This window comes from Styela clava, chromosome 7 (genome assembly GCF_964204865.1).
Source record: "Styela clava chromosome 7, kaStyClav1.hap1.2, whole genome shotgun sequence".
Classification (NCBI taxonomy): Eukaryota; Metazoa; Chordata; class Ascidiacea; order Stolidobranchia; family Styelidae; genus Styela; species Styela clava.
The window spans coordinates 6,585,996-6,598,912 of record NC_135256.1 but is presented as its reverse complement, the minus strand read 5'-3'; the positions used below and the strand labels follow the sequence as shown (position 1 = coordinate 6,598,912).

The 12,917-nt window shown below is 34.8% G+C and overlaps 1 protein-coding gene across 1 annotated transcript; it reads left to right on the top strand.

The window, feature by feature from the left end:
* Positions 1-2,268: 2,268 nt before the first annotated feature.
* Positions 2,269-12,699, top strand: LOC120328195 (sodium/mannose cotransporter SLC5A10-like). Its single transcript, XM_078114476.1, has 15 exons — positions 2,269-2,467; positions 2,771-2,906; positions 3,297-3,397; positions 3,713-3,884; positions 4,324-4,443; positions 4,643-4,866; positions 6,572-6,680; positions 7,756-7,890; positions 8,459-8,609; positions 9,459-9,627; positions 9,700-9,818; positions 10,412-10,508; positions 10,821-10,917; positions 11,289-11,354; positions 11,746-12,699. Exons 1-15 carry the CDS (start codon positions 2,339-2,341, stop codon positions 11,883-11,885), a joined length of 1,965 nt encoding a protein of 654 aa, XP_077970602.1. The 5' UTR covers positions 2,269-2,338; the 3' UTR covers positions 11,886-12,699.
* The last annotated feature ends 218 nt before the right edge of the window (positions 12,700-12,917 follow it).

The window sequence follows — 12,917 nt, the reverse complement described above, 5'->3', positions numbered from 1 at the left end:
ACCAAAAAATTAAAGGCAAAATTGATATAAAGAAAAACGGTTATGTAGCGGTTCCCAATGGATTCGCCGTGGCGAGTTGCCAAATGGGCCACGCAAACTAATAGAATGTCTAAAATATGATTGAATATTTTACATATTTCATTTATTATAAATGTTTCATAGTTTCTTAATTTAAATGCTGTGTTTATGAATCAATAAATTCTTTTTAACTTCCTATGTCGTTTACTTTACATTACGGAGGGTTTGCCTCTAATGTTACGTCTAAAGGAGATAGAAGCAGTTGGTGCAATTTTGCGAGCTGCAGACCTACAGTTTACTTATCTGCTGAATCGAGTTTAGCGAACATGAGTAAGTTTTCGAGCATTTCAAAGTAAAACCAGGCAGAGATGGAAGAAAAAGAATTGACCTTTTGTCTTTAGTCTTTAGATCTACTTGTTTGCATATATGGCACGGCAACCTACGGCCCGCGGGCCGGATCCGATTACATTCTTTACGTAACAGAATTTATTGTATCATGTATATAATTTACAATTACTCGTTTAATGAGCCTATAATTTAATTATAATTAGACAAATGGTAACAAAACACAGAAAAGTTGATGCTAAGTGCAAAAGGTTCAATGAGGCAGAAAATATTCAAATGGTATTTTTTAAGATGAACAATGGGGAAATAAATCTATATTCTATTCGAGAGATGTATCACTGCTTGATTTTTATTATAAAAAGTATCTTCTTCATAGAAAACTCTATCAAAATTTGACAAACCATGCAAAAAACAATCACGTTGATGTTTTGAAGTACATATGCATGCGAACAATTATTTTCGAAAATGAACATTAGTAGGAACAAGCTGAAAACTCTGATCAGTGATTTCCATTTACGAACTGTTTTAATCTTGGCTTCATTCAGTGTCCCATTTAGAAAAGCGTGATGCAACAAAAAGTGTCACATTAAATGTCATTTATAAATTTTTTCTTCAAGTAAGTCGGCCAAGTTTAGTTCATGAATTGGCGCAGTCTCGGCGCGCTGCTTGAAATTTAACTTTTGATCTGTGGGGAAAAATGTGATTCATCGGCCATCCGTTCGGTTTTTAACTTTCTTAAAATATGTGCGGCCCGCCAATGACTTGCAACCATTCAGACCCGTGAGCGACAAAAGGTTGCCGACCACTGGCCTATAGAAAAACCAAAAGGATTTCCGTAAACTTGTGATAATGATATCGGTCACTTAAATGTGTTAAAAGGCTTCGACTTTATTATTTTATTCATTATTCACGACTTTTGCTAGTATCCTGTTTGACTTTTTTCTCACTATGATTTAATTTTTAGACTCACTCCCCCAGGGTGACGCTGCTCGATAACCTCTTCTGGTTTATTGCGCCTCCCTTCACACTGAAAGTATTGTTTTATATGTGATTCGTAGTTATTTTTCTCTATTGTGTACTTTTGGTATGTGATAAATTAAACTACTGACTGACTGACTTATGTTAAGGTCAGATTAGAATTGCATGTAATATACACATATATATCACTATTTGTCAAAATTGCCAGGATTAAGCAAGAAGGCCAAGTTACCATTGGACTTCTTAGAATTTTCAAAATTCAATATATACGACATGAGTGAACAATGCATTATTTGATATAAACAAAAAATGTCATCGTTCTCTTCGGTTGCAAGTGAATTCCCATTTTCTGGATCCAATATTTTTGCTCGATGCACAAATAATCGTATCCCTTGGCAATAGTGTGAGCGTTATTGAAATGAAATAACAAACTAATGGTGATAAATGGATTTGTGGAAGCGATCGGTGATAGGGTCGGATTAAGTCCAGTTCGATACATTTCATACGAACCTGAATTGACCTACGAATCGTTGGTGAAGGTCTTTTCGAAATCATTATTTCATCTTCTCCAATAAAATTCGTTGACTATGCTTCACTAAATCCTAAAAATTTTTAACGTAATGACCTCTTTTGCGCATTACATGTGGCCACTCAACATATAACTATTTCTTTGCACCGGGAAGCAATTGTTGCCAATGATTCATGCAATTATACAAAATTTGCTGACAATTTTGGAGCTCGTGCAGTATTATTGTAACCCAATAAAAACAATTTGGACATGCCAAATGGTTCCGGTCGGTACGTAAAGCCGGATGCGACAACTTTTCTTTACTGTTGCTTGATTTATTTTCGAATTTACAATCTATAAGGAACATAAACCAGGATTAACTAAACTACAATTATTTCTATGGTTTTATCAGTAACAGCCGGCAGATTAAGTATTAATTTTAAAAAAATTATATATTGCAAAGATTGCTGCATACACCGTGGAAACAGAATGGAAATAGAAACAACTACAGCAGCCAATGGAACACAGGGCGATAATTTCAAGTCTTCTGTTCTATCCAGCGTTGATATAATTGTGATTGTCTTATACTTTATTGTCACGTTGGCGGTTGGACTTTGGGTTGGTATACGCGATATACTTTTCAACAATAATATAATGAGGGACATTTTCTCGTTTTTGTTAATTTTTTTTCTATCTATTTTTTGTTTTGGTAAAATGACAAAGGTATCCTACATTGTTATTGGAAAACAAATGCGTGAGAAGTACCAGGGAACTTTATTCTAGAATCTAGATTGTCTAGCTATGCTGGAGAAATGGCGCAAATATAAAACGTGTATTTGAGATAAATCGTAGAATTTCGTTCATAAAAGTGATTCAATATCGAATTCATACAAACGAAAAGGTATACGTCTATATTTCTAGGCAAGTCGATCATCATCGCGTAGAAGTGTGAAAGGTTATTTTCTTGCCGGAAGAAGCATGTCTTGGCTTCCTGTCGGAGCATCGTTATTTGCATCAAATATTGGAACTGGACATTTCATTGGTTTGGCCGGCACAGGTATATTATCATTTAGGTACTCCTGATGTATGCGTACCAAGATAGCGGACACCGGAACGTAGTATGTTTACCCGGTTAGGGTTAGGCCATAATTTTAGCTACAAATACTACAGGAGTCACTTGGCTAGTCCCCGAACTCGTAATAGAACTAAAATAGGGAAAATTGGAATAAATTTATGGCCTAACCCTAACCTGGTGCACATACTACGTTCCAGGGTCCGCCATCTCGGTACTCATACTTCAGGAGTACCATCATTTCCACAGTTATAAGAATTTTATATTTGTTATTTATTAAATACTCGTAAATTTTGACTCTCGACTCGACATTTGTAATATATATGCAAACAAATAATAAGCATACTAACTGTTACAGTATTATTTGTTATTCAGGGGCGGCAAACGGAATTGCCATAGGATCATTCGAGTGGATTGCGCCATATCTTATCCTTTTACTTGGATGGGTGTTTCTTCCAGTGTACGTTTCCTGTGGCGTGAGTTTATGTTTTGATTTTTTTATTAACTATAAATATAATGAAATTATTAAAATGAACACATCTAGATTGGAAAACAAAACATTCAAAAAATATATCTAAATATAAAGTTACTAAATTTAATAAAAATAAACATAATATATAAATATGCTATATATTACCTGAGAAAATAATATTGTGAAAATATTAATCTGTGTGCTTTAAATTTATCTCAAGACTTATATTCTCATAAGTCATAACTCGTCGTATTTAACAATGTCTCTTTCTTTCAAGGCAATGCTTTTATTACAACCTTTTTTATATAACTTTACACAGGTGTACACGATGCCAGAGTATTTACGAAAGCGATATGGCGGCCAAAGGTTGAGAATTGCAATGTCTGTTATATCAATGATGTTGTATGTTCTAACAAAGATAGCGGTTGATATCTATGCTGGAGCCCTATTTATTCAATTGGCTCTTGGAATAAATATGTACTTGGCCATAGGTAAGGTAATTTGGGTGTTCCAGAAGTATGTGTACCAATATGGAGGTAACTATTTTTTTCGCCAACTTTACATCAAGTTGTGTAAAGGGACGAAAGCCCATGGGCTGGGGGTATATTCACTTGGATAACACAGACAGTCCCCGAACTCGTAATAAAACTAAAATAAGAAAAATCCGAATAAAATTATAGCCCAACCGTAACCTGGTACACATACTACGGAAGTAACGTATTTTGTGCGTTGTTAATCTTATGTACCTTGTGTGCCATAAACGGGCGACCGACAAATTCATATTTTGAATCCATATGCCTGCAGAATATTCTCCCACAGCGCGAATTTTTGATTAAACTCGGCATTTTGATTTGACGCTGACGCTCAAACGTCTCTAAATAGATATATATATCAGATCTGAGTAATTTATTTGCATCATTCTAATTTAAGTATCTCTTCTCGTTGTTGCATCCGTATATACGATCCTGGGAGGTTTGAAGGCTGTCATTTACACTGACACGATGCAAACGGTGGTAATGCTTATTGGAGGAGTACTTGTTATGGCGATGAGTAAGTTGAAGTAGTTTCTTGAAGTAGTTTCTGAAATGTTTTTGCAAAATTGAGCCATGATTATATAGTATTTGAAATTTAAATGACAGAGTGGACGTAAATAGCAAAAATGACACCAAATGAAGCTATGTTTTTGGACGTTTTTAAAGCATTATCAATTCAAGGTCATTACTAAGTTGTAAATCTAATTCTCGTTTAGGTTTTGCCAAAATCGGTGGCTATAACGTCTTGGAAGAAAGATATATGAATGCAATTCCTAAAACAACAATTGATAGTTGGGGAACTTCAAATTCCACAACATGTGGAGTTCCGAGAGCTGATTCATTTCACATATTTCGCGACGCTGTGGATTCCGATCTTCCATGGCCTGGCATGTTGTCAGGAATTTTTCTTCTTGGAACGTGGTATTGGTGTACTGATCAGGTACAAAGCTGCACATATTTGTTCGACTAATATTATAGTAATTTTTGTGCTTTCAATAACGCTAAAGATAGTGACTTTAAAGCATTGAGTAACAGTAAATTTGAACCCCTTACAAAATCTGAATTAATACATAGGAGTTTGCCTTAGTACGAGCAATAAATTTGTGAACTGTTTTTATCTTTTCCCCAGGTTGTCCATTGTCCAAAGACGATAGACAAAGACCGTAAACATAGTCATAGAGCATGAAATACCACCAAATTTATACGATTTAAAAATTTATACGCACCCTAAAAACGTTGTGCATCTAATTTTTTTGAGTAAAAATTCAGCCACAAAATCGTATTGCAGAATCAGAATTAATATTCATAAATTTTTACATCTAATAGCAATGATTTTGTTCCATGACATGAGTAGAGACATTGACTCATAAAGCATATAGCAGGGATGGCGAACCACTGACCCGCGTTTTATTCGTGACCCGCCAAGGCACGAATAAAATTTAAAAAAAATGCTAACATATCAGTGATAAAAATTGATAAAACCGGCCTTAAATTAATCTAACAATAACTAAACTATTATAATGTACCGTCAGCTGTGTAGTCAGTGCTGCGATCGCTCATATTCAAATTGGTAATTTTTGGGTCGGTATGGGTATTTTCAAAACCCCTAATGTTGGACGCATGTCTGCAACGCTGTGTAGCGGTATTCAGCTATTGGCTCTGACATCGTTTATGACATAACAATGCAATTGATCTGTTCATTTCTCGCAACGTCTTGTCACTTTCGGGAGTGCATCTGCAGACTGTTGTACGGGTTATACGAGAACTAGATGCTACTTTGCATTTTATTAGTTTCTCGCCTTCAATACCGTTGAGAAAACAAAATCTTTCATACGTGAAATAAAAACCTAGAAATCTGAAATACCAATGGTACAGTATAAAAGTGCCTTAATGTGTGGGAAGCTGATCGAAAAATATAACACTATATCAGAGTGGAATTCCCTCCTAACTCTTTGGAACCGTAAAATAATTTGCCGCATCATCCAAACGTTTCATATGCGTAATTCATATACGTGTTTTCGTACTCTAATTTCATAAAATCGATTGCCATAAAAGTTTCTGAAAGAAGTGCTGCACAAATAAAGCACAAAACTACACCAACATCAAGATTTCAAAAGTTTCTTATAGATACAAACATCGATTAAATATCTGTGAGACTGTGACCCACTCTCTTCTGTTCCGCGATAAAAATATAATTTTTGACCCATTCATTGAAAAAAGTTCGCCATCCCTGGCATATAGTAACATTAAATTGGAGTCGCTTTTAGGTCATTTTGAAACGTTGTGCATCTTCCCTTCGTATTACAAATTCGGATGCAAAAAAACAAAAATCACAATTAATTCGGTACTCTCGAAGTATGTGAACCAAGATGGCGGACACCAGAACGTAAGAGGTGTACTAGGTTAGGGTTAGGATATAATTTACGGTACAAATATCACGAGAATCACTTGGCTAGTCCTCGAACTCGTAATAGAACTAAAATAAGAAAAAATGGAATAAAATTATGGGAATAACCCTAACCTGGTACACATACTACGTTCCGGTGTCCGCCATATTGGTTTACATACTTCGGGAGTACCCTTAATTTTTAGGAGTTTTACTTAGTTCGGGAATAATTTTGGTCTGTGTTTTCATTTTCTCTAAGGTCATCGTTCAAAGAGCATTGGCATCGAACTCAATTCAGCACGCGAAAGGAGGATGTGTTTTAGCTGGATTCCTTAAACTGATTCCAATGTATATTATAGTGATGACAGGTACGATACCTTAGTTTAATATTTATTTTACTACAATTCATTCGGCGCTCCAGAAGTGTGTGTACCAATATAACTAATTTTGTTCTCCTATTGTACATCAAGTTTTGTAAAAAGACTGAAGCCTATGGGCAAGGAGCATATATATATTCACTTGGCTAACACAAACAGTCCCCGAACTCGTAATAGAACTAAAATAAGAAACATCGGAATAAAATTATGGCCTAACCCTAATCTGGTACACATACGGAAGTACAAATCATTCTGTTATCTTGTCCACATTGCAGAATACAATCAATGCATACCCTGAAACATGATTTCGGAATTGATTATTTTCAAAATCAGAAATAATCTTTAGTAGCTGAAGTTTTGAAATATTAAAAAGGCAGTACTGTACGCCTCAGGCTGACCTATATTAGTCTGCCACTTTTTTCTTTGTTTCATATCCGGTAGGTAGCATGTTGAATTAACCTATAATCGATTGTACTTCATCGTATCTTACTACGTGTAATCTCCAGTCTTGTCCATGGAATGGGACACCACACATCTGTGTTTCCCATATATTAGTTCTGAGTTTCCAGAATTGACAAAGTCAATAAATTTTGTCGTTTTGCATGTTCCTTTGTACAGGTATAGTCATATTTAGTATAAGACGCTAAACCTAAATTTAGCGATTTTTATCGAATTGCATTCCAATAGGAATCCAATGGGATGGGGTGAGACAGGCATAAATTGCTATGGAATGGAACAGAAAAATATGTTCCATGGCAAGCCTGGTAATCTCTGCCACAGCAACAGTTGAATTAGAACACAAGATGTGTCGGATAAAATGTTTATCTTGGGCCGATCTTATTTGAACCCAGGCTGAATACAGCTTAAATAGGGTGCTTTCGAAGTATGTGTACCAAGATGGCGCACAACCTGAACATAGTATGTGTACCAGGTTATGGTTCAGGTTGTGTGTCATCTTGGTACACATACTTCCGGAGCGTTTTAAATAGGACCCTTAATCCGACCCTACTGCTCGAAACTTTGAAAGAGCATTTTGCACAAAGCCATATCTTCGGTATTTTTGCAGGAATGGTCAGTCGAGTATTGTTTCCGGATGAAGTTGCATGTGTTGAACCAAGCGAATGCGAGCGAGTTTGCCAAAACCCAGAAGGTTGTTCAAATATTGCCTATCCGAAGCTTGTTCTCGAAGTATTGCCAACCGGTAAGTATGCAAGGTGACAATATCAAATATTGAACACGAATACATATGGGTCGTCTTACTAACGTCTTATCGTAGTTGTTGGGGTGACAAATATATCTTCTTCGCGTTTAATGGAACACTCGATTCATATTTTCCATTTTTTAAAGGTAGAAGAAGTCGTTTAAAGGTCATTAATTTTATTATATTTTCAAATGCCCCTGAATCCCATGAAACGGGATATTCACCAGAAATTTAGCTGCTTCATTTTGCTTTAAGAAGAACACTTTTTGTTTCTCATTGCGCGATTGTAAGCTTTCGTACAAAGCCCCCGCCAACTGTCAGAATAAGTAAATATCCAGTTAGGGTTAGAATGCAGATTCGATTTTTCAAATCATTCTTAGTTCTCGCCCCAACTGAATAATTATCAGGAATTTTATTTTTCATTGCTCGATCGGCCTCCCCCTCCGCCCTCTTGATCTATTTTAAATTTTTAGTAAAGGTCGCTAGGCGGCTTTCACTTTTATTTTATTTTGTTCTAAAATAGTTATGACCGAAACAGGCAATTAAATTTCAGTTTTTACTATCCCAGGCCTGCGAGGAATCATGGTTGCAGCAATGCTTTCTGCTCTTATGAGTTCTTTGACATCGATCTTCAGCAGCACCAGCACAATTTTTACACTTGACATATGGACACGCATTCGTAAGACTGCGACTGAGAAAGAACAATTGATCGTTGGCAAGTAAGAAACTAAAAACAATAACTTTACCAAAGAATATAATAGTTTAAAAACACTAACCCTTAATTGCTTAAGTTACTATTATGACAAGTGGTGTATGTCCAGTGTGATAAAATTTCCGTGTGTTTTTTTTTCACTCGTTTTTCTATTACGATATTTGCTGTTTTGGTTAAATGTGAAGTCGCTTTGATTGGTTCCCCGAAACGTGAAAGTTTGCACGGAGTTGCCTCGTGGCATGTTTGCCTAGGACCTGAAAGAGTTCCTTGAGAATTCCTAAAATTTCCTTGAGTTGAGAACGCCCATTTGCGTTAATTCGTACATACCGTGTTTTCCCGAAAAAAAGGAAGGGTGTTATTTCAATTTTCCTCCGAAAAATAACTCAAGGGCTTATTTTCGTGGGATGACTTATATTTTCATTCATCAAAAACAAAATTACAAAGTGGAAAATTACGAGATTTTCAAATATACAAAATATGAAAACCGATATCCATTTACATATAAATAACACGTTTTTCTTTAAAAAAAAAATGCTAAACATAGCTTATTAATCATTTAAAACGTGTAGAAAAAATTTCATTTCAAAATCATTTTTAAAATTCCAGCTAATTCTTATTTTCAGGCTAGGGCTTATTTTCGGGAAAACACGATATGTGCTGAGTCATATCAAACTGAAAAGTGATATTGAAATATAGTCGAGGTCAAACATTTTCAACTTCTGATTTTAGCATATCAAAAGGATAACGGGAAGGAAAATCTGCGAAAGCGGATGGACTTCCAGTATTACTCAATCGTATAGTAGTAAGTATTCTTTGAAAAATTCCCCTAAAAACTCTAATAAAACCATGTTTTTAGAATTACTGTCGTTCTTCTTGTTGCAATATCAATACTTTGGATTCCGATTCTTCTGACGTCAGCCGGAGGACAACTTTTCATTTACCTTCAGGGAATTCAATCTGCTCTCGGGCCACCTATATTCGCTATATATTTCTATGGTATTCTGTTTCCAAGAATAAATGAGAAGGTAGCTAGCGTTAAAATACGTAAATGCCATCTTTTACTACAAAAATTACAATGTTATTTATTAATATTGCAGGGGGCGTTTTGGGGTTTGATTGTTGGGTTTTCCGGAGGAATTATTCGCTTGATTCTTGACTTCTCCCACAAAGCACCACCATGCGGAGATGATGAATACAGACCTGCCATTTTGTTTAAGTATAAAATTCATTTTTATTACACAGCAGATTAAACAAATTTTTGAATATGCTCCACCATAGCTTAGCAATTTTGTTTACAATATATTTTATACATCGCCGATGTATGTTTGCAATAAACAAAATTTACAAAATGAGTGAAAATCATAAATCTTCACACTGGCGCAATTACTGCAGCTTCTCCCGACTCAAAATTGTTTGCGATACTCTTTCCAAAAAATATTAATATTATTATTCAGAAATTTTGCATGCAATCAGGTGCTTCACTAAAATATGCAACATCATATGCAATTCAAACTGTCATCCTTTTCCAACCTTCCAACATCCTTGATGTGAAATGTTTCAAAATTTGGATCTCAATAAAGTATATACTAAATAATTTGCCAAAATTAGTTTGGCAAGTCTCTTCATAGTTATAGTATTTTTGCGATAAATGATGTCATTCATAATGCCGTGATTTATTTTTTAATAAATTATCCAACCACTTCTAATCAGCCAACCACTTCGTTATTTTCAAATCACAAATTATCGAGGGAGTATAACTCTGATTCAAAACTTAAACGAAACATTTACGAGTAAGCTTTTTGTGTTTAGAATAAACTACCTCTACGTAAGCTCAATTGTGTTTGCTGCCTCAACAATCGTTATATTCACTGTAAGTTATTTGACTGCTCCACCTAAAGAAAAAGAGGTTTGTCACAATACTTATAATAATTATAGAGCAAATTTATAGTGCGAATTCTGTTAGGTTAGGGCTAGGCCATAATTTCACTCCGATTTTTGTTAATCTTTCCGAACTGAGAATATTTTAGTTCTATCCCGAGTGCAGGAATGTCTGTGTTAGCCAAGTAAATATAACCCCTGCCATAGGTCTTAGTCCATTTATACACAACTTGATGTTAAGTAGGCGAACAAAATTAGTTACCTCCATATCGGTACACACACTTCTGGATCGCCGTAAATTCAACCATGTAGCATAAGGTATTTCAAATTCAATTCACAGCTCTATGGGACGACTTGGAAAACAATTCATAAGCGAATGGCGGAGTCTCATGGTAGAAAGCCTTCACTTGAAGAGAGAGTTGTTGTCGAACCATCTGGTAAGAAAACTATTTTTTTGATCTCCATTAGCATTTATCTGAATTCAATTTGGATTCTCACCAGCGGTTTCAGTTGTGGTACAAGTTTAGTAATTTCACTCGTCGGAAGTAAAATTTAAGGGCGCTCAAAAAGTATGTGTAGCAATATAAAGGTAACTAATTTTGTAGGCCTACTTTACATCAAGTTGTGTAAAGGGACGGAAGCATATGGGCAGGTATATTCACTTGGCTAGCACAGACAGTCCCCGAACTCGTTATAGAACAAGAAGTGGGGACAATGAATTAAAAATCTACAACAAATTCACAATATAAAAAATGCATACGAACTATTAAGTTATAATATATTATATAATAATTTTCTATTCCATCAGAAAACGTAGAACCGGAATCAAATGAGATGGTTGAGAAGAAGGAAGAGGACATAAATAATGATTATCGTAAGTAAAAAAACCTCATATGCATATTTTTATTTAGCCAAAGTACGAACATATATATACTCATTAAAGTTCATCATTGTACTGTAGTAAACGCCTCGTGTATCTGTCTAAAGAGTAATTTTCTTTCTATAAGTGCAATACTACGACGAATATTTTAAGTGACTACTGACAATCCCATATATCCTTTTTTCTTGAGATCTACCTATTTCACCATGCATCAGTTGAGGAAAATTAATCAAAACTACAAACGTTTTGTATTCTGTATTATAAATCGCGTTTTGCTAATGACATGTGTATATTCGAATGTTTATTTTGTCACTTCTGGTCTCAAGACAAAAACAAACCAGCGTACTTTGCGTACAAAGTAACGTAATATAATTTTTAAATCTAGGAGCGGAAACAGACCAATCGAAGCCTAGCGAATATCACCTGAGTGATTTGTATGAAGACGAAGGCTATGCTTTCTGGTTGAACGCAATTGCAATTTCTCTAATCATAATCACAACCTTCTTGATGGGATATTATGGATAAACTCAATCTACATCAATCAAAATTGATTACTAAAATTCCGGTTTATTCCGATTTTTGCTAGTTTCTTGTTCGCTTACACCAATTTGAATGTAACGACTAATAAATATGACTATTGCAAACAAAGAAAACTCTCATTGAATATTTTGATATATATTACACTTAAGACTATAAGTAGACAATGCGGCAAAAATTCCCGACATTTTAACATTTGAAGCCCTGAATGAATAAGTAAACTCAACTAGGAGTCAAATTATATGCATCATTTTATGCATTGGCTTGAGGGTTTATATTATCCAGGCTACTCTTCGAAAATCACATTCTACTTTTGCATTATTAATTTTGATTGTTCTTTTGTGATTATTACTCTTGTAATCAACGCAAGAATAACATATATATTATACCATGTAGTTTATTTACAGACAATTATTCATAGGAGATTTTATTTTACAATGGAATATTTACTTTCACGTTGGTATTATACTTGGTGTAGCTATACAGTGAATCAAAAAAAGACAAATAAACAAAATATGCCCAAGTATTTTGCTACATATTCTTGATTATTATAAAAAAATATTATGCGACCTACTCCAATGCTGATGTCAAAATAGTCATATTCTAGTTTATTTTTCCATCTAACAATAACATGCAAAATTGCCAAAAAAATAAAAATCAAACACACATTTATACTGGGGAAGGGAAGTCGCGGAGAATCAAGATTGGTTATCGAGCAGCGAAATCCAAGATTTCTAATGTCGTAAATTGAGTTTTTTAGAACACTGTTATTATAGGTGAATATGGCTTTGGCAGCTGAACCACTAACCGCATCAACAAGACATTTTTAGCTCCAATTTGTTTCGAAACTCATTTTAATGGATGTCACCTCAAATATAGCACGCTTTGCACTCTGCATCGAGAAACAGAATATAATAAAAAGAATTTGAAATAAAAAATCGAAAATCTAATTCAAAAAGCAAACCCATCATTTTTATTTCGAAATTTAAAAAAAAATCGCACCTTGACTATTAGGGTATC

What these genes read in the sequence shown, in the direction of transcription:
- LOC120328195 (XM_078114476.1), top strand. Translation starts at nt 2,339, where the DNA reads ATGGAAATAGAAACAACTACAGCAGCCAATGGAACACAGGGCGATAAT. An exon ending in AAATATGTACTTGGCCATAG is followed by an intron (nt 3,885 to 4,323) that starts GTAAGGTAATTT and finishes TTCTAATTTAAG; the next exon opens with TATCTCTTCTCGTTGTTGCA. An exon ending in GGACATAAATAATGATTATC is followed by an intron (nt 11,355 to 11,745) that starts GTAAGTAAAAAA and finishes TTTTAAATCTAG; the next exon opens with GAGCGGAAACAGACCAATCG.